The sequence below is a fragment of the Sinohyriopsis cumingii genome, chromosome 7 (genome assembly GCF_028554795.1).
Source record: "Sinohyriopsis cumingii isolate HCF-2022 chromosome 7, ASM2855479v2, whole genome shotgun sequence".
NCBI classification, from domain to species: Eukaryota; Metazoa; Mollusca; class Bivalvia; order Unionida; family Unionidae; genus Sinohyriopsis; species Sinohyriopsis cumingii.
The window spans coordinates 117,772,562-117,798,596 of NC_142967.1; the positions used below are offsets into that span (position 1 = coordinate 117,772,562).

Consider the following 26,035-nt stretch of genomic DNA (forward strand, 5'->3'; position numbering starts at 1 on the left):
AAACTTTTTAGAAGTATTATAGAGAAAGAGTTTTGTTATTGATCGATTACCAATTCATCCCATCAGTCAGTTAAATATCAATTAATATGGCCTGCCAACATCACTATAACTGTGACATAATTAGATCCAGGCTGTAATCTTGTCACTTGCCTTGTTTAAGCAGTTCCAGCATTTTCATGATTACAAACATGAAATATATACAAATTTAAATGGTCATAGCTTTGAAATTTTGCATCCAGTTTTTCTGACATTTTTACCATAGACTGAAAATTTATTTTATTTTCAATTGAAGCTTGTGTTTTACTGAATACATAGAATTGACACAAAATGCTGTGCCTTTGAGGAGGACTGACAATCTACTCATCCATTGTATGTTAAGTTTTAATAGAGAATTAAAAAGAAGGGAAATAACAAAGTATATAATAGTCTTTTTGATTGATTGCTGAATAGTAATCAAGTATGTTGTGGGGAGAGATATATGTTATTATTTTACAAAATTATGTTACAAAATTCTGATACCAAAAGGTATGAATTCTAAACAAATAATATGATTTGTTTCTTAGATATATCAGGATTAGTTTTGATTTACTGTTACATCAAGGTTTTTAAGATATGACTGAACAAAAAATGTTTTTTCTTTGTAGAATTATGAAGATGAGCTGTTCAGCTTTGTTATCTTCTTCCTTTACTATGCAGTATTGCTGGCAGAGTTTGTTCTTCACTGCTTTGCAGATCTTCCAAGCAAGAAACATTACAAGGATGTGGCTGAGGTACAAAACTGTGTGTGATTTACTTAAATAATACAAATGCAGACTGTAAACAAACACCAGTACATATACTTTTATGTTTTATAACATTCAAAACACATTGGTAATTATACAAGTTCGATTTTGTGTATTTAGAAATATTAGTGTACACATGAAAATATAGTTCAGCATTAATGTTCAAGACATATTACATGGACTGAACATCTGTGATGTATAGATTAAATTTACCTGCAACAAGCAATACAATGTCCCATCTTTATGTTGAAGTTCATTGGAGTTATTAAGTTCAAGTAACCTATATTGTAAGGGAGGCCACTGTACATAGATATACTCCAGGACAGCCAGACCTCAAGTGACCCACATTGTAAGTGAGGTCACCAAACTCTGGGGTACTCTGAGTTTCATTAACAGACTACCAGACCTCAGTGATCCGTATTATGAGGCCACCATACACTGAATTACTCCAGGCTTCCATTAAAGGACAACCAGAGATAAAGTGACCTAGATTGTAAGTGAGACCCTCATATTCGGAGATACTTGAGGCTTCTATTAAACGACAGCTTGACCTCAAGTGACCTATATTGCACATGAGATCAAAGTGCACAGGGATAATGCGGTTCAATAAAGGACAGCCAGACACAAACTGATCTATGTTCTAAGTGCGGCCACCATACAGTGAAGTTTTCTAAGCTTCCATTGAAGCACAGTCAGATATGAAGTGATCCATATTGTAAGTGGGGACTCTATCCACTGTGGTACTTAAAGTCTCCTTTAAAGGCATTCATAAAGTAACCTACCTTGTAAGTGAAGCCACCATACATTGTGGTACTCAAGCCTTCCATTAAAGGGCAGCCTTATATACAATATGTCTGAAGTTTAGTCTAAGGTGGCCAAAATAGCATCTAGGGACATCTCTTTAATTACCATATTGTGTCTTCAGATGAGAATTAGAGACCTTGCTATCCCAAAAAGTGTCAGTGTCTGGTTAATTCTTGCCGTCCCAAAAAGTGTCATTGTCTGGTTAATTCTTGCCATCCCAAAAGGTGTCACTATCTGGTTAATTCTTGCCATCCCAAAAGGTGTCAATATCTGGTTAATTCTTGCCATCCCAAAAGGTGTCAGTATCTGGTTAATTTTTGCCATCCCAAAAGGTGTCAATATCTGGTTAATTCTTGCCATCCCAAAAGGTGTCAATATCTGGTTAATTCTTGCCATCCCAAAAAGTGTCAGTGTCTGGTTAATTCTTGCCATTCCAAAAGTTGTCACTATCTGGTTAATTCTTGCCATCCCAAAAGGTGTCAATGTCAAGTTAAGTATTGCTGTCCCAAAAAATGAGACCAATTACTGTTACTGGTATGGTGGGGAAGTTGGACATATAACAGGTCTTTGTCATGATGGAAAACTAGTTTTTGAGCCATTTGTGTGGAACGTTGGGTTAAAACCAAAAACATTTTGTCCCCGTAGGTGTAATGTGCCATCTGTCTAGGATGATGGCAAAAAAGAGATTGCAGTTTCAACAGTATAAGTTATGGCAAACAATAGGTCATTATGAAACCCATTGCAGATTCAGTAATATTTTGTTGTGGTGAACAATAGTGCACAATAGGCAATATAAAACACACATGTCCGAAAACAAATTTGATTTGCTGACCTTATTGTTTGAAGTGTATCAAAGTCTGCCGTAAATTTACTCCAAAACTGAGGATATGTAAGTTAGTGATGAAAATAATTTGTATAAAATTTTAATTTGCAAAAACTGTTAAGATTTGTCTGAAGAGCAATTTTATCCTACAGTTATAAATATACATATGTTTAAGTTATTAAAGTGACAAAACATACATGCAAAAAATTGCCTCTGAAAAATGTAGCAATTGTTTAGAAACCATCAATGGGGATGACTGACTGAATTGTTGCAACCTGATTCAATGAAGTATTCATTACACTCTACCAGGAAATTAAAATCTAACACAGCTATAGAACTTACATTTTTTCCATCCAGATTCCATTTTCTTTTTCGCTTGAAAATACTCTCCAAGGAATAAGGCTGAACTATATAAACAACTTTTCAGTCTCTTTCCATGGAAAGTCCTTAGAAATGAGATGCTGGAAATTGCATTGAATGGAATAGACTGGGAATTTTCCATTCTGTCCATGAAAATAGACTGGACATTGTCCTTTCTGTCCATGAAAATAGTCCAGACATTATATATTCTTTCAGGGCCCCAAGTGGCCGAGTGGTCTAAAGCGCTCACCGTTCCGGATCACTACCATCTCACCTCTGGCTGCGTGGGTTTGAGTCCAAGGCTCGGCTAGCATGGGTACATGGGAAAGCCTCCCAGTAGCTTCTCATGGGTCGGTGGTTCTTCCTTGGATTTGCCAAGGTTCTTCCTCCACCAGTTATACTGGCCGCCATGTATAGCCTATCTTGTGCTGAAAAATGGCGTTAATCCCTAGAACAACAACAATAACAACAGTATATTCTGTTCATGAAAATAGACTGGACATTGTCCATTCTGACCATGAAAATAGTCCAGACATTGTATATTCTGTCCATGAAAATAGACTGGACATTGTCCATTCTGACCATGAAAATAGTCCAGACATTGTATATTCTGTCCATGAAAATAGACTGGACATTGTCCATTCTGACCATGAAAATAGTCCAGACATTGTATATTCTGTCCATGAAAATAGACTGGACATTGTCCATTCTGACCATGAAAATAGTCTGGACATTTTCCACATTGTCCATGGTCACCTGTAAATTTTGCAAGCAAACCAAGAGGCTTAAAACAGGGTGTGTAAATTCCATGCTCTGCTCTGTGCTGATAGTAACCAGCTTTTCTAGCATTTAATACAGGTTGTAACCAGCTTTTCTGCTTTAGCTATGGATGCTCATCAAGATTTGGAATCAATCTCTGACAGATACACTTCCTTATGAGAATTTATAGACCTCATGATTCAGGGCTTTGTTTAAAGTTGATTATAGTTTTCAATAGCTCAAAAAAAATCACACAGGAGCTTTAATTCAACATTTGATTGACATCTACTGCTGTATTCGTAGTCAAACTTTAATGCATTTTTAGAATGATTTATGCCATTATGCCACTATGTCATTAGTGTCATCTTGGCTTTATATAGAATTTGGAATAAACTGTATGTGCTCTGTTGAATCATGTTTTTAGTCATGTGCATGATGTACATTTTAGATTTTAGAAAAGTGACCTTAGCGTAGATTAATGTGTACTGAGTCATCCTAATAAAGAATGACATCTACATGTATTATTATACGATTGATTCGGTGATCAATAGTCTTTAATGTAGTGATGTGCCATTAAACACCAATCAAATAATCAATCAATTTAAAAATGAAACTGATGTAATAAATGTTTTAATTTCATCACACTGTACAGAGTACATAATTATGAGTATAACATATACAGTTTCTGTTTCATAAGATCTGGTTATAGAAATAGCCAGTTCCAGTGGCACTCAGGGTGTTATTTGAACACATTTGCAATTGTAATATGCTTTCTGGGTTGTTGAATGTGAAAATGTGAAGCAAATAAAATCCATGATAAATAATACAACGTTTTTACAGTGTGCTGATGATTATGATGTAATTCTGCAGTGACTATTTGCTATAATATCACCTCTAAATAAAATAAAAAAATTGACCTGCCTTTCTTGTAGAATTCACTATATGATAATAAAAAATAAATGTATAATGTCACAATAAAAACCGTCATTAAAATTCTCAAATTCAGTACTGTTTGCTCCATAGGCAGGTATATGCAAGTTACTTTGAAAATGTTTTATTTTTAAACCATCATATTTTTGGTTTCAGAAGCCTTGCCCAGAAACATGTGCCTCATTTCTGTCAAGAATTACTTATTGGTGGCTGAACAGGTAAAATTTTGATTGTAATACATATATTACATTGAAACTTGTTTGTAAAATACAGTTAATATACGTGTCATATCTTTCTGTAATATGAAGGAACCTCAAAAAATGCTATATGTATTTAAACATAAAAATTATGAAATGGTTAAGGTATATGAAGATTGTTTCTGACTAGCCTAGCTTGTCCAACCAGTTAGTCTTTTGGTTTTTGTACCTGACTCTGAAGCAGTACATTTAGTTCAGTACTTGTCAGATTTGTCCTTAGGGCCCAGGGATGGCACTTTCACTGTGGGGCAGTCATTTTCATGTAAACTCTTGTGCAGTTATAGTAATATATATATATATATATATATATATATATATATATATATATATATATATATATATCTATATCTATATATATATATCTATATATATGTATATATATATCTATATCTATATATATATATATATATATATATATCTATCTATATATATATATATATATATATATATATATATATATATATATATTTTACCTTTCCTGAGTACCATATACATTTAATTGGTACAGCCCTTAACCTGCCACATTTGGTGCCATTGACCCACCCCACGCAGTTGGTGAGTTTATGAGGAATGCATTGAATAGGATTGGATTTTGATGCTTAGTGTTGACTGTGCTTCATCTTTCACCACCTATTTATTGATCTATTACTTACCACAGCAATCACTGGGTTGATAATTCAAAGAGTTCCTGTTATGTAGACATGTATACATACAGTCTGAAAACATTGTTAAAAGTAAACATATGAAAATGTTCGCCATGTCAGCTTTACTTAGATCATTCAAATTCATCAATGTTTAACCAATATATACAGTCCTTTATATGCTGTGGAAACTAAAATAAGTGTATCTGTATTATCCACAAAAGACTGGTTGCCTCTACAAAAACCCGTACCATAACATAAAGATATGTATTGGGGATTCCATAAAGTATTCTCAAGGTTGCTGTCTTTAATATGGAGGTGTTTTTTAAGGCAGTTTTCATTATGTACATCTATTTGCAGTATAACCAAGTGCAACACTTTTGTGTGGAATATATTCATTAGATTTGATGTTGACCTGTGATGATTTTCGAGATAGAGGAAGAAATCATTATATTTATGTACAGTATGTTAACTGTTCCCCACGTGACACAGTTGCTTCTCTTGAAAACCTATTGCTATTCAAAGATTGATTTTGGTTAGAATTTTTCTGTAAAGTTTGTTCTTCTTCTTACCTTGTTTTCAATGAAGTTGTAAAATGTATTACTGCTTCATTCAACATATGTTGTCATCCCTGTACTTTTGGGGAACAACACTGAATGCAGACATGACAGACAATAATGCAAAATGAGACTGGCCCCAGGGTTAAGCAGTCTGTGGAGTCATTTGTATTCTTCACCAGTATCATCAAGTGAGCAATTTTCTTGCACTTGCAAGGATCAAACCTTGGACTGCAGCAAGACTGTGCATAACCACTAATGCATATAGAAGTACTCTGGTAATCTGTATGCTTTCTATTTTGCATATAAACTTCCACTAATACTCTTGCTATTACTGTGACTTCTAATACTCTTACTATTACTCTTACTAATACTCTTACTATTACTCTGATTTCTAATACTGTAATTTCTGTTGCTACTTTTACTATCACCACCACCACCACCACTTTTACCAAAATAAAATTAACATTTTGTTCTATTTTATTGTTTGTTTACAGCATGATTATCAAAGGCTACAGGAAGGGACTTGATGAAAAAAGCCTGTGGGACCTTCATCCTAGAGACAAAAGTGAAAATGTTGTCCCTGAGTTTCTCAGCAACTGGGACAAAGCTTTCAAGAAATATAAATTATGCAAGTAAGTTAAGCTGTTGCCATAAAAAGCACATCACTTTTTGATCCGGGTGACAGAAAACTCTCTTTGCTTTACTGTCCTCCTTTCCATACATTGGTCTTGTCTTGGTTGTGGGTTGCCTGAGGACAGTTACCATGTGATGACACCATAATATGGTAAACACACTTCAGTCATGTAACTATGTCCAACATAACACTCATGGTCAGTGTTGAGGTAAATCAGTGATTTAACAATGTCCACATTCATGGTCAGTGTTGAGGTAAATCAATAAAGTAACTAGGTCTAACATGACATTTGTGGTCAGTGTTGAGGTAAATCAGTGAAGTAACTAGGTCCAACATGACATTTGTGGTCAGTGTTGAGGCAAACCAGTGATTTAACAATGTCCACATTCATGGTCACAGTGTTGAGGTAAATCAGTGATTTAACAATGTCCACATTCATAGTCATAGTGTTGAGATAAACCAGTGATGTTACTATGTCCAACATGACTGTCATAGTCACAGTGATGAGGCAAATCACTGATGTAACAATGTCCAACATGACATTTGTAGTCACAATATTGAGGTAAATCACTGATGTAACAATGTCCCCATTCATAGTCACAGTGTTGATGTAGGTGATAAATTCCCTTACTTCTTTGTAATAATAATTTTCTTTATAGTGGGAAATTTGTTGTGGACACTGGATGAGTACTGGGTATACTTTACTTCAGCATGCAGGAAATGATATAATTGGTTGCCATGGTGACCAAATCCATTCTAGAATATGTAATAATCATGAAAAAATTACTTTTCAGTATTCATTTATATTGAGATCACTACTTTATTGGCAGATCAATCATACATTTGAATTTTGTTGTGATTGAGAAAAGTAAGATTTTCAAATTATTTGAATTAGATTGTCTATGTTTCACCAAATATGGGCATAACAGGTGTTTTGTTTTCAGTGAAGTGTTAAAACTGATCACATAAAATCAGTAAAGTTTTGGCTGTATATTATGTACTTGTATTTTTCTAGAATAATAATAATAATAATAATAATTTAAAGAAGAAGCTCATTTGGTCAACTGACCAATGTTCCATGAGGCTTTCTACAATGACATTTGTACAAATATATATATATATATATAATGCACAATTTTTGCAAGATAAGGCATCTTTAGACAACACATGCTGTTAAAAACTCAACAATTGATCTGCTGCTACAATAATGTATGTACAAAGCTTCAAGGATGAGTACATACAGGATTCATACAAATAGCGAACATGTATAAAACATTATTGGTGAGTATATGATAACAATGTTGTAAAAAGTAGTAGTACTGAATTAAACAAAATCATACAATTGATTGTTTCTGTAGATGTTGGCTAAGAAGGTTTTTAAAAGTTTGGCATGTGTCATCTGGCTTTATATAAGGCGGTATTGAGTTCCATAGTTTGGCTCCAGAAAAAGCAAAACTCTTCCTATAAAACTCTGAATTTGGTTTAGGTAAATATAACTTGTTGTTTGAGATGGATCTTAGTTCACACATATGTACATTTTTAACAAATTTAAAATTACATTTCAGATAATCAGGAGCCAAACCATGTAAGGATTTATAGACTGTAAACCTTCTGAAATTGAGTTCTCTGCTGAAATGGAAGCCACTTTAGGGTTTTAAAAAGATTTGTTGATGGTGTATCTAAATCAGCATCAAGAATAACTCTTGCTGCTTTTTTTCTCGAAATTTCAGTAATCTTTCCTGATTTTTTATACCACTGTTAACCAGATAGAACAACAATATTCTAAGTGTGGCATGATATATGCATTGTAGAATATCTTTCTCTGTTCTTCAGAGAGATAAGATTTTATTCTGTTCAAGAGATAAAGTAGTGAATTAACTTTTTTAATGACTATATCAACTTGTATTTTCTAGCACAAGATCTGGTCTTTCATAATGTCAAACAGTTTTTCATTTTCAGACTGTTGTATATCCATTCCTTTTATCATTACTTTGAAATAATTTTTCTCAGCTTTTACTCAACTACCTACTATCATGGCTTTTGATTTGGCTGCATTTATCTTCATACCATTGTGTTCACACCAGTTATTTATTTTTACCAAATCTTGATTTAATTTAGTGCTAATCTCATGGCATGTTGATCCAATGTTATATAATGTCATGTCATCTGCAGACATGGTGGTGGTGGATAGCTCAATGTGATATGGTAGATCATTGATGTACAATAGAAAGAGTAATGGACCAAGGACTGATCCTTGTGGAACACCTGACTTCATCAGTTTCTTTTCAGAAAGTTTATTTAAAATAGAAACTTGTTGTCTGTCTTCAAGATAGGATCGAAACCAAGTTAAGCTTTCATGGTTAACGTGATATATGCTAAACTTTTCCAGCAGGATTTTGTGATTTACAAAGTCTAAGGCCTTTGAAAGTTCAAGAAAAACTGTGCCTATAAGGTTGCCATGATCTATTGCTGTTAACCAATCATCTACCATTCTAGTTAGTGTAGTCTGGCTTGAATGTCTTTCATGGAAGCCTGACTGTCATGAATGTAGCAAATTAAATGATTCCAGGTAGTTTCTAAATTCATTACAAACATGTCTTTCTAATATCTTTGAAAGTGATGATAAAACTGATATGTCTATAGTTATTCATATCAGAAAGATTTCCCTTCTTACGTACTTTAGTTACTTTTACCGGTTTTAGCCTGTTTGGAAAAATACATGTGGAAATACCTAGATTAAAGATATACATTAGTGAAGGTGCAATCACTTGAGATGAGAGTTTTAGGAATTTAGCACTTATATTATCTTGACCTGTTGCTGTTGTGACATCAAGTTGGTCTGATTCATTTAAAATGAATTCAAGGCTTATTTTAGGGACTTTAATCATTGAGTTCATTTGCAATTTCAAGAGGTTCTTGCTTAATATCATCATTTGCATCACTAATACATGTAAATGGCAGATTATTGACAGATTTGCCTCTCAAGTCACTGAAGGTTTTACAGAGTGTTCTAGGGGTCTTTTTTGTAATGCTATCTGATATTTCAGTGGAATAATAAGTTTTCTTTGTCTTTTGAATCATTGACTTGACTCTGTTTCTCCATAATCAGTACTGTATTTGCCGGCCTATAAGACGATACTTTTTGACCAGAAAATCTTAGCTTTGTCTTATAGTCTGAATCGAACTATATATGGATTATGTCATCCGAATTGCTTTATCATATTTTTCATATGGAAAATAATTCTCCAAGAGTACAAAAAATAATGTGCAAAAAATATTTAATTTTGAGGAAGAGATCGTGTATGAACAAATATAGGATCCTACAGTGAGTATTTTAAACAATTACATGATTGTCAATATTAAAAATTAACATAGATGTAATTGCGCTAAAGCAGCATGCACCAGTAATGTATGTTATTTGTAATATACATTGTTTAAATTTAATTACATATATATGCATTAGAATTTACAAGTCAGAAGATGAATAACCATGACAAAGACATATTCCATAAATTTTCTTCTTGCACCTAATGATTAAATAATCCGTATGCCCCATTGAGAGAGAGAGAGAGACAGACAGATGTATTCACGATTGTAAATCTGTATTGTTCACTTACCTGATGACTGATTTTACTTGTGTACAAGTGCAGTACCATATTCCATTATCAATTAATATCACTAGTTAAGCGATTCCATCTAATTTTTGTTTCCACTTCCATGATTAAAAGAATCACTTGGCTTTGTAGAGGTACTTACAAGCTAATTAAATATGCTGTGGCTATATTCAGTCATTCCAAGATAACACCTGTTTGAGGTCAAGATTCTGCAGACCAGATCAGATTAGCGAGGCTACCAATAGGGAAATGAGGCTACCCATGGGTATTATGAATACTGTACAATATAGTTAAAGGAAATGCCAGGTGGTTACTATTGTAAATTTCTCAGCCATTGACATTTTTGAGCTTGCCGAAGGAACCAATAGCAATTTAAAGTACATCTAGCATGAGCAAAGATCAAAAACGGTTGCTGCCAAAGTAAAGAAGAGTAAATGCACTTTAAACAAAATCTTAAGTGTTGGGAATGGAGAGGTCATGTTATTTGCAAAGAAAATTAGACAGCATGCAAAATGGTCATTCTAGGGATTTAACGTAATGGAGACTATATGGATACAACTATTGTGAATATTTAAACCCTGAAGGAGTATGGTATGTATTTTCATAGTTTACATTTACTGTTTCATGTATTAATATTTTCTCTCTTTGACAAAAGCTTCAGCAACACGAGGGCAATAAGTGAAAAAAAAGAACAAAAATATCTACGAAGAGCTGAACTTTCTTTCTCTCTCTCTTTCTCTCATATATCAGACCGTACTTGATTTTGATCATGAGATGCAAAAAGAAATATGTGATGGAATACATATGCATCCTTCTCTCAGTATCTCTCTTCCCCTCCCGCCCCAATGCATTTTAGTATTAATGTTGCAATTCCCTATTGCTGGTAATCTGAAATAGTATACAGCGATACTTTAAATATTTATGAAACCGAAGTTTTTATAATTTAATTCCACGCAGCATCGCAAGTTTTATCCTATCTGTAACTCAATAAATATTTGGGTCATCATCATTATATGTAGGTAAAAGTACATAATATGTTTAAAATACTTCTGTGAAACAAATTAAGTACTTTTAGTTACATTTAATGATCCTGAATGGAAAGGTCAATGAGTTACAGGTAGGATAAAAAAGAAATTCACAATGCTGTGTGGAACGAAGTGAAAAACACAATTCAAGGTGTTGATCTGGCCTCGTCTTATACCCAGCATTGACTTATATAAGGATGAAGGATAGAAAATTTGCCAAATTTGCTGATTTGACTTATACTCCACATTGACTTATAGGTAATAAATAAATATGGTAATTGTCAGTATCTTTTAATTTATGAAATCTGTCCCTTTTTTAAAAGCATTCAGTATATCACCTGTAATCCAGTTTGGTTGATTTTGTTGCTTGACTGTCTTGCAATTAAAAGGAGCATGAGTGCTCAGGGTGTCAGTTAAAATATCTCTCCAGATGTCAAGAGCATCTGATGGGTCATCAAAAGATTCAATTACTGACCAAGGCATATCTTTCAGTTCTTTAAGGAATATTTGTGAATTTAATCTTTTCAGTTCTTGATACTTGATATATTTTTGATGATAAAGTTTTACTTTTATGACTTAATTTTCTTGTACAGCATATAGGATAATGATCACTTATGGAAAATTGGGGAACTGCAAGTTCTATAGTATTGTCAGCGATGTTAGTATAAATATGATCAATTAGTGTTTCAGATACCTCTGTTATCCTAGTGGGTACATGAACTAGCTGTTGATAATTCAAGGAATTTATGGTTTTAATCCAGCTTTGATTGGTATCATAAAGCAAATTGTAATTGAAGTCACCTACTAAACCGGCTTCTTGGTTTTCTATATACAGAGTTTCAAGCTTGTTTTTAAGTGTATTATACCAAGCATTGTCAGTGTTCAGTGTTCTATATACACAACCTAATACCAGTGGTGTTTGGACATTGTCTCATTTCTAGCCAGATTATTTCCATAACAATTTTCTCAAGATCATATCGACGCTTGAAAGAAATTCCATCCTTAATGTAAAGGAGAAGTCCACCACCCTTTTGGATAAGTCAGTCTTTTCTTTGAAAACTGTAGTTAGGATATTTAAGTTCATCATCATGAAAAAGTTCATGTAAGAAGGTTTCACTGAAAGCAAAAATATCAATTACTGAATTATTTCCAGAAAGACTTAATTTGATTTCATCTAGTTTTGGAAAAAGATAATGAATGTTCAGATGGCAAATTTTGAGACCTTTTTGCTTAAGCCACTGATTTTGAGAGAATTCTAAGTTTTGATTGATTTGAGATGAATGATGTGGAATATCTAAATTAATATTTTTACTATCAATATATGAACCATGATATTCCTCTAAAATTCTTTGTTTACATTGTCCTAATTCATAATTATCAACAGTTCCTTGAGAAGATTTTTCAATGAATCTTGAAACATTAATACATTCAACAGTTATGTCAGTAGCAGTTAACACATTATGGTCACTTTCACTGATGGAGGCACTTAATGGGATTGCACCTGAGGTAATTCCATGGACATCATCACACAGTGGGGTATCTGTAGGCACTTAATGGGATTGTACCTGAGGTAATTCCATGGACATCATCACACAGTAGGGTATCAGGAGTTTGCTTTCTGTCATCACAGGGAGAATTACATTTAGCAAATCTTATAGGATGTTTTGAAGTTTCTGGAAAAATGTGTTTGGTTGTTAAACCTTTGGCCCCATCTTCATTGCCATTTTCCTGAAACTGCATATTTGAGTCTAACATTTCGCAGTGGTTTGCCATATGCCCATGTTGTAGACAGTCATAACACTGTATTTTACTTGTGTGTCTGCATGATTGCACATTATGCCCATGTTCAAAACAGTAGAAGCATCTCCTTGATTTTTGATGATGGTTAGAACAGTTCACATGGTCCCAATTATGTTTGTGATCTATGTTTCTGTACCTTTTAGAGACATCCTGACCGTCCTTTAGTAGTGGGAAAATCACATTTATTGCATTGAGAAAGTGGGACAGACCCTTCTTATTTAGATGGATTTTGTCTTTCACCATTAAGTGTTCCAGAACTAATCCAGACTGGGTCACAAATCCATGTTCAATGTCTATCATTTAGTGATTCCACTCCTGATATAGATGTTCAATTAGAGCATGCAACTCACGAATGTCTGTGTCAGTTCTTGGGCATGCACTGCATAAAAAGACAGAGCAGTTAGGATTTTCCAGGTATATGTTGTTTAGGATGGTATAAAAATTGGTTTCAGTCTGGTCAATATGAACATTGTTACTTACATCATTGCCACCAACACTGATTATAATGGTGTCATATTGAGAAAGGTTAATGTTTTCATGGCATCAAATATATGACCAGTTTCTGCCACAGGTAAACACTTAACTGGAACCCAAGATTTCAGACCTCTTTCATTTACATATTTAATAATGGAGTGTCCAATTATGAGAGTGTTTTTTCTGGAATTATCATGTTTTTTGATGTTTTCTTCTCTGTCTTTGGTAGAATCCAGTGTATTATGAAATCTAAAGCTGTTTTTTGTGAGATATGAAGACCCGTTCTTGCTATTTGTGACATGGTGTGGTAGAGGTAGAGAGTTTTCCACTGTAACTTGAGGGACAGTAGGCTTTTTCCCTATATTCTGGGTGGGTTTGGAATTATTATTTTCTCTATGGGCATTTCCTTTTATTTTCCTAAGTTGATTTATTTCACTGATATGCATTTGTGATTCTTCTTTGAGAGTACTGACAATTTCTGTTTTCATATTTATAATGTCTTCCTGCACTGCTGCAAAAATGTTAGGATGCATGCTGTTTGAGGCAGCATAGCCATATTTAAGCTGCATAATTTCTGACAGGAGCAAATCTTTGTCTTTATTTAATTGTTTTACTTTCTCTTTCATTTTTGTGTTGTCCTCTTCCAGAGTAAGGCAACGGCTTGATGTCTTACTTAGGTCACATCTAATGGTTTTATTTGTTTTTTCAAGGCTTATAAATTTTGTCTTGAAATCTGATAGTTGTTCAAGTTTTTCATGTTTATTCCTTGCTGACTCCTGCTTGGTTTTTAAGGATTTACATTGGCCTTTGCTGTCATTTTTGCAAGTTCTTGTTGTATCAGTTTGTTTTCCCTCATTGGGTCTGTCATGTCTTTTTCACCCTGCAATTCAAAAACTTTATCTGACTGAGCAGCAGTCTTTGTGATGGCCTTGGGAAGCAATTCATTATAGTTGCTTTCTCCAGCTAGCTCAACTGAAATTTCCTCACCACTGTGGTTTTCAGTTTTTGATTCCTGAAGAGCAGAAGGTCTTAGGTGAATTTCACCAGAGTTAATTGGTGTAACAGCACTTATTTCTGTGCCTGAATTCCCAAAAGGGGAGAGCCTTACATAGCACTCTGTTAAATGCACAGTAGAGGTTAGCAAAGACTGATTTGTTGTGCTACTGGCATGCAAAATATTCTGATTGTTTCCATGATAACTTGTTTCAGAATAAATTTCTGCAGCTAGGAGATGAAAAAATTAGTTTGTCCATTCTTTATAGTTTATAAGTAAAGTATTTGTGGAACTATAAGGAGTCACTATAATTTTGTAGGACTGCAGATTTTCTGGTGAATTGAGAATTTTGAAGATCAAGCCTATTTGCTTGTCATCAGTTCCTTGACCATATCTTGAGGTCAGCTTGTTCTGCCATTCTGATATAAGCTTTATATTACAAACAGTTATAGAGTTTGTGTTGTACTTTAGACTGTAATTATCATCATCAGTATTTGACAGTTGTTTTGTGGGAGTAGTGTAAATCTCACTTCTAGTGAGTTATCTTGATTCAAATACAATAAATTGATGGAGTCTTCCAGTGAGTTATCTTGATTCAAATACAATAGATTGATGGAGTCTTCTAGTGAGTTATCTTGATTCAAATACAATAGATTGATGGAGTCTTCTAGTGAGTTATCTTGATTCAAATACAATAGATTGATGGAGTCTTCTAATGAGTTATCTTGATTCAAATACAATAAATTGATGGAGTCTTCCAGTGAGTTATCTTGATTCAAATACAATAGATTGATGGAGTCTTCTAGTGAGTTATCTTGATTCAAATACAATAGATTGATGGAGTCTTCTAGTGAGTTATCTTGAATCAAACACTATAGATTGATAAGAGTCTTCTAGTGAGTTATCTTGATTCAAATGCAATAGATTGATGGAGTCTTCTAGTGAGTTATCTTGATTCAAATACATTAGATTGATGGAGTCTTCCAGTGAGTTATCTTGATTCAAATACAATAGATTGATGGAGTCTTCTAGTGAGTTATCTTGATTCAAGTACAATAGATTGATGGAGTCTTCTAGTAAGGTATCTTGATTCAAATACAATAGATTGATGGAGTCTTCTAGTGAGTTATCTTGATTCAAGTACAATAGATTGATGGAGTCTTCTAGTAAGGTATCTTGAATCAAATACAATAGATTGATGGAGTCTTCTAGTGAGTTATCTTGATTCAAATACAATAGATTGATGGAGTCTTCTAGTGAGTTATCTTGATTCAAATACAATAGATTGATGGAGTCTTCCATGGTAGAAATTTAAAAACAAAGTGTTATTTCTTTTGGATCTTTTATCATATTTCAAACAGAGTTGGGCTGAATGTAATCAAAAACATTTCCAAAATTCTCTTGAATAACTGATAATATGCACATTAAATATTATTTACACTAACTTAATATTTAAATAAATCCACTGTATTAATTATGGCAATAGGTATTAGCTTATTCTACACCAGTTATTACACAAAATCCCTTGAATGTTGAGCTATAACTATAGCCAAAGATATAATGCCTGATTGCTTAAAAAGAAAAAATTACTATGAATGTTAGAGACATGGAAGATATTATTACTCCTTTATTTCTTGAAATTTTGAATGAATACCCCAACACTGAGGAGTAAACCTATTCTCTTGAATATCTATAGAACAAAGGAACCACAATCTGCCATGTTGAATCTGGCTGCTGGCTGAGCAAATTTTCACATCACAAAATACTTCTTGCATTGTATTGAAAGAGAAAAATAATGTCCAAGTGGCATGAAAAGAATCATAATGTAGCCTTTTGGTCAAAGATATTTCATGGATGATGAATTAAATACACATATATTCCTGGATTTAACTGTTACTGCCATGTACTTGAACAGTCTTAAATATTCTAAGTATAAAAAAGTATTTTGGTTTAACATTTAATTTGTTGAAATTTTTGCCAAATGGCTTGGTTACTATGGTGACAGTTCAAAAATGCAATGATAATACTAAGATATTAAAGTTGATTTTGTACTATTTTGAACTTCAATAATTTAAAATGATATGTGACATTAAATAACAATTTGAAAGTATTTAAACATGGTTCTATAAGGACAAGGATGTGTCTATGCTTATTATTCATTTGTATTTATATGTGTGGTTTTATTTTAACTTGGATGTGTGTATGTTTATCCTGCATTAGTATTTATATGTGTGGTTTTATTCTAACTTGGATGTATGTATGTTTGTGCTGCATTTGTATATTTAGATGTGGGTTTTTTTATGTTTGTATGTGTCGTTATCAATTTTGTCCATACAGAATATCATACCATACCTTCATGTTTTTTAAAGTGACTAAGTTGAAAGTGTTGATTGTATTGCGTAAGTTCTAACAACTCATAGAACAATAGACATGAAAGAAATACCAACTTAGACTATTTATATATATTTCAGTAAGAAGAAGCAGGTTTCTTACAAAAACAAGACCACGGAAGATGGTCAAGAAAGTGATAAAGAGAAAGTGACCTTTTTGGACAGTAAGGATGATAATGCTGGGAAAAAGGCTCCCTCTCTGTTTAAGGTCCTTGCCAAAACTTACTGGCTGGATATGGTTTACTCATGGTTGTGCAAACTAGTGTACGACATCAGTCAGTTTGGCAGCCCTATGATTCTTAGGTAAGTAAATTGTATTGTAAATCGTAATATTTTTGTGAGCATCACCTTTAGTGAGAAAACTAAATTTGCAAATGTCTTAATGTGCATGTTATGCCATAACATAGTAATTTGTGTATCATCATTTTTATGTTGTAAATGTAACAAATTAATGAAGGAGGCTGATATGAATCAGTATGAGTTATATTTCTATAAAATATGTAGCAGTATTCAAACAAGTGTAACATGTAACAATTTTGTCCAATGAGACTGTAACTGATCAGCCTGTCTGAATATTAACAGTATGCTGGTAAGTTACAAATTTCAACATTGTTTTTAAAAAAAACAAATAGAAAAAGGAAATACTGCCTTCATCGGCATGGTAAATCCTCCCTTACATTTTCTTCTGGAAGTATTTTTTTTGGTGCTTATTTAGCAATGTGAAAATCAAATATCCAGTCATCGTGTTCACCAGTGTATTTTAAACTTGTTCTTATTTGATTACAGTTCTCTGATTACTTATGTGCAGAGGAAGAATTCCCCTGAGGGTGATGAGCCTGAATGGATAGGCTATGTGTTTGCCATATTGCTACTTGTTATAGCCCTGGTACAGTCAGTATTCTCTCATCAGAATTTTCACATCGCCATGACATGTGGCATGAGAATGAAGTCTGCCGTCATTGCTGCTATATACAGGAAGGTAATTATTTTCCCTTATTACTGATAAATACCAGTAGATAATGGTTTTCACCCATTGCTGATGTATGTGTATATATATATATATATATATATATATATATATATATATATATATATATATATATATATATATATATATATATATATATATGCAATAAACTGACAATGAACAGTGCAAAACTAGTATCTAGCTAGCCTGAGTGCTTTCGACTCTTTAATGAGTCTTTTTCAAAGGTAAATACAAAACATAAACAAGACAAACAAATAAAACAGAAAAAATATGTTTGCAAAACTTTACATGGCTGATTCTACAGGAATTCAAACTTTTAACTCTATTATGTGTCAACTAGTTTATTTCAGCTTGTTGCTGATACTGGAAAATATTTGTATTGACCTAGAAATTGATGGGCCATAATGACATCTTTTATTTTATGTAAAGTTATGTAAGTGCAGATTATATCCTGGATATTTCATTGCTGTAGTAGACACAGGCTAATAAGCAAATTTAGAGAATTATTTAAAAGAAAATGTGTCAGCTGCAAAAGATAATTTTATTTGTGCATGGTTTTCTTTATCTAGTCAGGTTGCAGAGCACCTCCTCCCCTTGCCAAACTTTCAGTGATATAACACTTATTGCAATTGCTCACAACCCCACCTGGAGTCCCCAAACCAGGAAGGAAAAGATATCTTACTGGATGCGCTGCCTTAGAACATTAAAACCAGGCGGTTTAAACAAAGAAGACTAGATAAAGAAAACCATGCACAAATAAAATTATCTTTTGCAGCCGACACATTTTAATCAATCCCTGACACACATGATCCCTTGCTGGATCCAGTGCACTTGAAAGGACTGTTAGTCGCCATATGATTTGTATTCTTTATATATATATATATATATATGTCCCTCTCATTGCTGATGTGTGTGTGTGTGTATATATGCCCCTCTCATTGCTGCTATATATACAGGAAGGTAATTATTTTCATCATTATGCAGAAATATGATAAACAGCTTCCTAGCTTTTAAACATACAGCAAGAATTCAGATTGTCTCCTCTTGATCTGTTACATGCAGACTATCAGTACAATGTCATTCCTACATAATCAGTCACCAAGTGTATTCGCACATACTGTCATTAATTTTTTGTATCCCTCTTAAGTTTTTATATACAGTAATCAATAAAAATCCTATTTATGTGTTACCCTTTAATTTTTATTCAGAGGGCTCTCAACAAGGTTTGTGCATATGTTTTATTTATAAGAATCAACTTTAAATCTTATTTTTTTAAAAACTTGTAAATATTCATTCATTCAAAAACTAATTATTAAAAAGTGTATGACAAATTACAGACAATAATATATATATATATATATATATATATATATATATATATATATATATATATATATATATATATATATATATATATATATATAAAGAGATAGCATTTAGGGGGGATTTTTATTCAGTCTGCACTTAGAATACTGTCAATTAAAATAGGTTTACAGCACAAAAATATATGTTTCACACTGCTAAGGATGGCATGTAGGGTGCTTATTCATTTCTTATTGTTTCCTTTACGGTAGACAAATATGCACACATACATTGGCTCAAAAGTTGAATACTAAACTAAAAATATTAAATTAAGAGCTGTTTATGTGTTTGTGTCTGTATTTGGTTTATTTTCTTCCAGTATCATGATTTCCTTGCTGCTTCCATATTTATTAAAATCATGGAAAAGACAATTACTGTACTTGTTTCTTTCATGTACTTTCAATCTCCATCAATTAAGTCATTGGATAATAAATAATGATTGAAAAATAGCCTCAGTTAATGTTGTTCAGCCATTCATTTAAATTTTAAGCAGGTAACAATGAAGTGACAGGTTGGAAAAGCTAAGATGGGTCAGTTTTCATAGAAGTTGTCAACATATATTTGTAGTTGTCTTAATCAAAATTTAGTCATATTTGAAGTACTCTGAATGATGTATCAATTTTCCAGGTTTGTGTGTTTGCTATAGACCTCCAGTTAAAATAATGAACATAGAAAGTATTTTCTGTAAATGATATTTCTGCCAGAGAAAATGTGAAAATTAATTCACCACAAGATTGTTTTTATTATTATAATGAAATGTATTATGAATTGAAAAATAAAGCCACTGTCCACAATTGTTCTACTATTACTGCATATAATTAGTCATAAATCACAGGTATCTCTAGATTTTTCTCTCCGCATTTTTAGCTCTACTGGTCTGAGGCCAGACGAGCTTATGGAAAGGTCAGTTGTAAGTTGTTCAGTGTCCATTAACAGAAGTTTGCTGCTCCTAATAAACTACTTGAAAGATTGCCACGAACTTAGAATAACATTAATCCCATGGTCTTGTTAATCCTAACTGAAAATGGTGCTGATCTGATGTCCAATATGGCCACCACAGCATACATTTGAAAATCTTGTTATTGCTGTTATTGACGGACATATCAATATGGGGCTTTGCTAAAATACTTTTTATTATGTCTAATTGCTCCTAAATGTAAATCATGCCAATCTGACATCAAATGGGGCTATGATGGCAGCCATCTTGAAAATCTAGTTATTGTTACTCCTCCTTAGTGGAAGGTCATATCTGCATGGGGTTATCACTAAAATACTTTAAGTCTAATTGGTCTTAAATGAAATTTTGCTAAGGTGAGGTCTAATATGAATACATAGCAGTCATCTTGAAGAATGTGTTTTAGCTACTACATGGATGGACATATAAATATAAGGTCTTACCTAAAAGACTGTTTATAATGTCTAATTGGTCCCAAATGAAGATGGTGCAGATTTGATTTCAAATATGGTTGTTCACAAGTTTGTTATCACTACTCCTGCTGAACTACTTGGAGGATTGCCGTGAAACTTTACACACCATTCATCCTGTGGTCTAGTTGGTTTTCAGTGAGAATGATGCTGCTCGGACATCTAATATGGCCACTGTGGCAGTCATCTTGAAAATCTTTTTATCACTACTTTTCCTGAATGGTTGGTCATATCAACATTTAGTTTGAATTGAAAGACTTTTTATGGTGTCTACTTCTTCCTTGGTGATGATGGTTCTGATATGACATTCAATATGGCCATCACAGTGGCCATCTTGAAAATCTTGTTATTGCTACTCCACCGGAATGGATTGTCATATCAACATGGGGTTTTACTAAAATTCTTCATATGATGAATAGTTGGTCCTGAATGAAAATTGTGTCAATCTGAGATAACAGTGGCTATCTTGAAAGTCTTATCACTGATGCTGCTCCTTCTGAATGGATGGTTATGTCAACATGTGGTTTTCACTAAGACTTTTTATAAGGTCTGGTTGGTCCTAGATGAAAATCATGTAGATCTGACATTCAGTTTGTCCATCATGACAGCCATCTTGAAAATCTTGTTATTGCTACTCTTCCTACATGCATGGTCATATCAACCTAGGGTTTGCACAAAAAGATTTCTTACTATAGTTGGTCCCAAAGATAATGGTTCTTACGTGACATCTAGTATGGCCACTATGGCAGCCATCTTGAAAATTTGTTACCACAACTCTACTTGAACAGAAGTTGATATTGACACTTGTTATTCATTGTTATTGCTACTTTTGAGTGGTAAGTCATATCTTGAAAACTATTGTTATCTCTACTATTCCCAAATGGGTGGCTATATCAGCATTTGGTTTTCATCAATAACATATGATACATGGATGGTACTATAAGAGAATAGTTCCAGTCACACCTTTAATGTCTACTTTGTCCTAAATGAAAATGGTACCAAGCTGAAATCCAATATGTGCACCAATGCAGCTAATTTTTGAAGATTTTATTATTGCTGAAGAATATTAGAGATGGTCTCAACACTTAAAAGTTAATAGGAAGAAATGGTCTTAACTTGAATTCCTGGAAATTCTTTTCACTGAGTAGAATATCAGACCCTTCATGGGACTCTTGCTTATATATCAGTAAAGAGTGACATCTTTTGGTGAGCAGCATGTAGACATGGCTGGCAGTTCTTTATATTGTTAAAAAAGTGTTATTACATTAAAAACTCTTTTTTTTTACCAAAGGAAAATGTTGATATTGCTTCAAAACCTGGACTGAAACCTAGTAGCCTTTATCTGTTGGGTTCTTAGAACACTTCATTCAAAAAGATTTATTATTATTATTATTATTATTGTTATTATTATTATTATTATTACAAGTTGTGTTCCTTTCAATTTAGGCTCTGTCCATGAACTATGAAGCCAAAAAGGCCTCGACAGTTGGTGAGATCATAAATCTGATTTCGGTGGATTGTGAGAGGATTCAGATGATTTGTGGATTTTTGTGGATGTTGTGGTCAGCCCCACTTCAGATTATCATTGCAACAATTCTCTTGTGGAGTGTACTTGGTCCCTCAGTTCTTGCTGGCATTGGAATACTGTTGCTTCTGCTGCCCGTCAATGCAGTGATCTCAATGAAACAGCGAAAACTTCAGGTGGAGCAGATGAAACACAAAGACGCCAGAATAAAACTGATAAACGAGATTCTGAATGGAATTAAGGTACTGATAATCATTGAGATAGAAAAGATGATTTCTTAGTTATCAATGTGAATATCATGTTATACTGTGAATTTGCTTCTTTTTCTGGATATCAGTTTTTGTGGTTTTGAAAAAGTAACACCATAGTTGATGCTTATATTTGTGTATTATATAAATATGGTTCTCTTTTTTATAAGAGAATTTTTTTGTTGAAAGTTAAAATTCATTGTTTATAGCAGCCATAAAATCTATGAAGATTTGCAGTTCATGAAAACACTGAATTCATAGAAATGTGTGTGTGTATGTGACTTAGATTTTTAACATAGCTTTAACAATTTTTCAGTCATATCACTACGATGTCTGCAGTGTGGCAGTTTATAGTGATGTCTAGCACAGGGGCATCATGCCGCAGACATGTAGCATGATGTCCCACACAGTCACATTATCCTGACACCAGGCTGACCAGTCCTAACACTAACCTCTTAATGCTGAGCATCAAGCGAGGCAGCTGTTAGTACCATTTTTGTAAGTCTTTGGTATGACTTGCCTTAGAATCGAACCCACGACCTCCCGTATCCGAGGCAGACACTCTAACCAAAAGGCCACCGGAGCAGTTGAATTCATAGAAATAACTTTGATATGAACCATGTATATAACACATATACCTCTGCATTGTCAGCTAGGTGGTGTTATGATACATGTATATAATGTAAACCTCAGCATTGCCAGCTGGGTGATGTTATGATACATGTATATAATGTAAACCTCAGCATTGCCAGCTAGGTGATGTTATGATACATGTATATAATATAAACCTCAGCATTGCCAGCTAGGTGATGTTATGATACATGTATATAATGTAAACCTCAGCATTGCCAGCTAGGCAGTGTGTGTGTGTGTGTGTGTGATTTGGATTTTTAACGTAGCTTTAACAATTTTTCAGTCATATTGCTACAATGTCTGCAATGTGGCAGTTTATAGTGATGTCTAGCACTGGGGCATCATGCCACAGACATGTAGCATGATGTCCCACCCAGTCACATTATCCTGACATCAGCTGACCAGTCCTACCTGAATTTTCATACCTGAATTTGTAATATAAAATATAAATATTTGACACATAATTAATTTATAAATTTACATATCCGTATCCAACTTAAAAAGAAATTAAGATGGTTTGTCAGTGAGACTTGTGGTTTCTCTTCCTGTGTAATGGAACCAGTTTGATAACTAATGTTTTGCAGGTGGATAATTATACAATCCCCAAAATGTAGGGAACCAGTCTGATAGCTAATGTCTAGCAGATGGTTAAATATACAGTCCCCAAAAGTAAAGGAACCAGTCTGTTTAATAACTAATATTTTGCAGATTGATAATTATACAATCCCCAGAATGTAGGGGCACCACTCTGAACTATTGTCTATCAGATGGTTAATTATACAATTCCCCCAAAAGTAAGGGAACCAGTCTGATAACTAATGTCTAGCAGATGGGGGGGTGCTCACCAGTTAGTATGTACTTTTGAGAGAATGATGTATGTAAGGTGAAGTTATTTGCATTTAAAACATTCACAGTGGAGAGAATTTTGGCATACCTCTATGCTGCTTGGATGTCATGTGCCTGACATTTCTTTGGATATTGTAGTTTTGGAAATTGTACATGATCTAAGCACACTGCTAACTAAAATGACTGCTCCCTTGTGCACAAAAACTCATCCTGAATTAGTCTAAACTACACTATCCTTAGCTGCTATTAAAATAGGGAAATGAATTTTGTCAGACTAGAAAATACCAGCTTCTGAAAGTGCATTGGATGAATTACGAAATGTATAAAATGTAAAAAAGTTATCAGCTCTTTTTTTTACAATTTACCTTTGAAGTTCAGGAAGTGAAAATTGCCAAGTGAAGCTAGCAGTTTTTTTGAAAGGTGCACATCTGGAGTGAGGCCAAGCTGTATAACATTGAGGAAACCCAGGGAAATTCTTTTTCTTTAAAATTCTAACCCAATGCAAAAAACGAAACTGTAGAGCACCACGTGGACAATTGTACAATCCCCTAAAAGTAGAGGAACTAGTCTGATAACAGAAGTCTAGCAGATGTAATAATTATTCAATCCCCCCAAAATAGAGGAACCAGTTTGGTAACTAATGTCTAGCAGATGGACAATTATACAATCCCCAAAAGTAGAGGAACCAGTCTGATAACTAAAGTCTAGCAGATGTAATAATTATACAATCCCCCCAAAATAGAGGAACCAGTCTGATAACTAACATCTAGCAGATGGATAATTATACAATCCCCCAAAAGTAGGGGCTCCTGTTTGATAACTAATGTCTAGCAGATGGACAATTATGCAATCCCCCAAAAGTAGAGGAACCAGTTGATAACTAATGTCTAGCAGATGGATAATTATATAATCCCCCAAAAGTAGAGGAACCAGTCTGATAACTAATGTCTAGCAGATGGATAATTATACAGTCCCCCCAAAATAGAGGAACCAGTCAAATAACTAATGTCTAGCAGATGGATAATTATACAATCCCCCAAAAGTAGAGGAACCAGTCTGATAACTAATGTCTAGCAGATGGATAATTATACGATGCCCCAAAAGTAGGGCACCAATTTGATAACTAAATAGTCCAATAGATAAATAATTTAACCACCCAAAACGATCCATGCTAAATCTTCCAAATACGTTTTTAGAGAAAGACATAAAGCTGTTAAGTTTTCTTTCTTTTTTTATATTTAATTCAACAGTATTGTGATACATAATGCTAATAAATATATGTATTTTTACACATTTGAAACCACTCCAGTGGCCTGGTAGTTAGAGCATCTGCCTTGGATGCGGGAGGTCGTGGATTGGATCCCTGATCGAGTCATACCAAAGACTTACAAAAATGTTACTAACAGCTGCCTCGCTTGGCGTTCATTAAGTGGTTAGTGTTAGGACTGGTCGGCCTGGTGTCAGGATAATGTGACTGGGTGGGACATCATGCTACATGTCTGCGGCATGATGCCCCAGTGTTAGACATCGCTATAAACTGCCACACTGCAGACGTTGTAGTGATATGACTGAAAAATTGTTAGAGCTACGTTAAAAATCAAAGTCACACACACACACACACACATTTGATGCAGTGTGTATTGGGATATTGCAGAAGATACTGACAAAGTATATTGTCACAGAAAATTCCATGATGCCTATATGTATTGATGAATCATTTATGCCTCAAATATTGTGCATCCGACTTTATACAAGATTGATTAAGTTCTCTTGTGGCAACATGCTGGAAATATTCTGACCAATCAGAAGGTTGGCTGTCAATTTTTAGTAATTCTTCCAAGTCTGGTTTAACATTTGTTACTAGAAATGTGGAATAAGATATTGTGATAGAAGAACAAGGTCATTTAATTTTCCTTTTCATTTTTCAGGTTAACAGTTTTAACCCTAATTTGCCAGCAGATCCGTTACATAAGTGAACAGTGTCAATCCTAATTTGTCAGCACATGATGCCCCAGCACATTTGGGTCTCCACTGTGTGTTATAGATATAGTAAAACCCCACTATAACATGAGTGCTTGGGTCCATTGATTGCCATCATGCTATATAACATATCATGCAATAACATGACAGTTAACAGTAGATTGAACATGATTGTCGGTGA

At 33.8% G+C, this 26,035-nt stretch overlaps 1 protein-coding gene across 2 annotated transcripts in view; it reads left to right on the forward strand.

The window, feature by feature from the left end:
* The window catches only part of LOC149796005 (ATP-binding cassette sub-family C member 1-like), a 155,144-nt gene that overhangs the window by 52,694 nt on the left and 76,415 nt on the right, over positions 1-26,035 (forward strand). For both annotated transcript variants that reach the window (XM_089965927.1, XM_089965926.1), the window contains 6 exons: positions 645-770; positions 4,615-4,676; positions 6,411-6,548; positions 16,929-17,150; positions 17,634-17,826; positions 22,069-22,389. In XM_089965927.1, the coding sequence (XP_089822053.1) occupies positions 645-770; positions 4,615-4,676; positions 6,411-6,548; positions 16,929-17,150; positions 17,634-17,826; positions 22,069-22,389 (1,062 nt within the window). The remainder of the gene's footprint in view (positions 1-644; positions 771-4,614; positions 4,677-6,410; positions 6,549-16,928; positions 17,151-17,633; positions 17,827-22,068; positions 22,390-26,035) is intronic.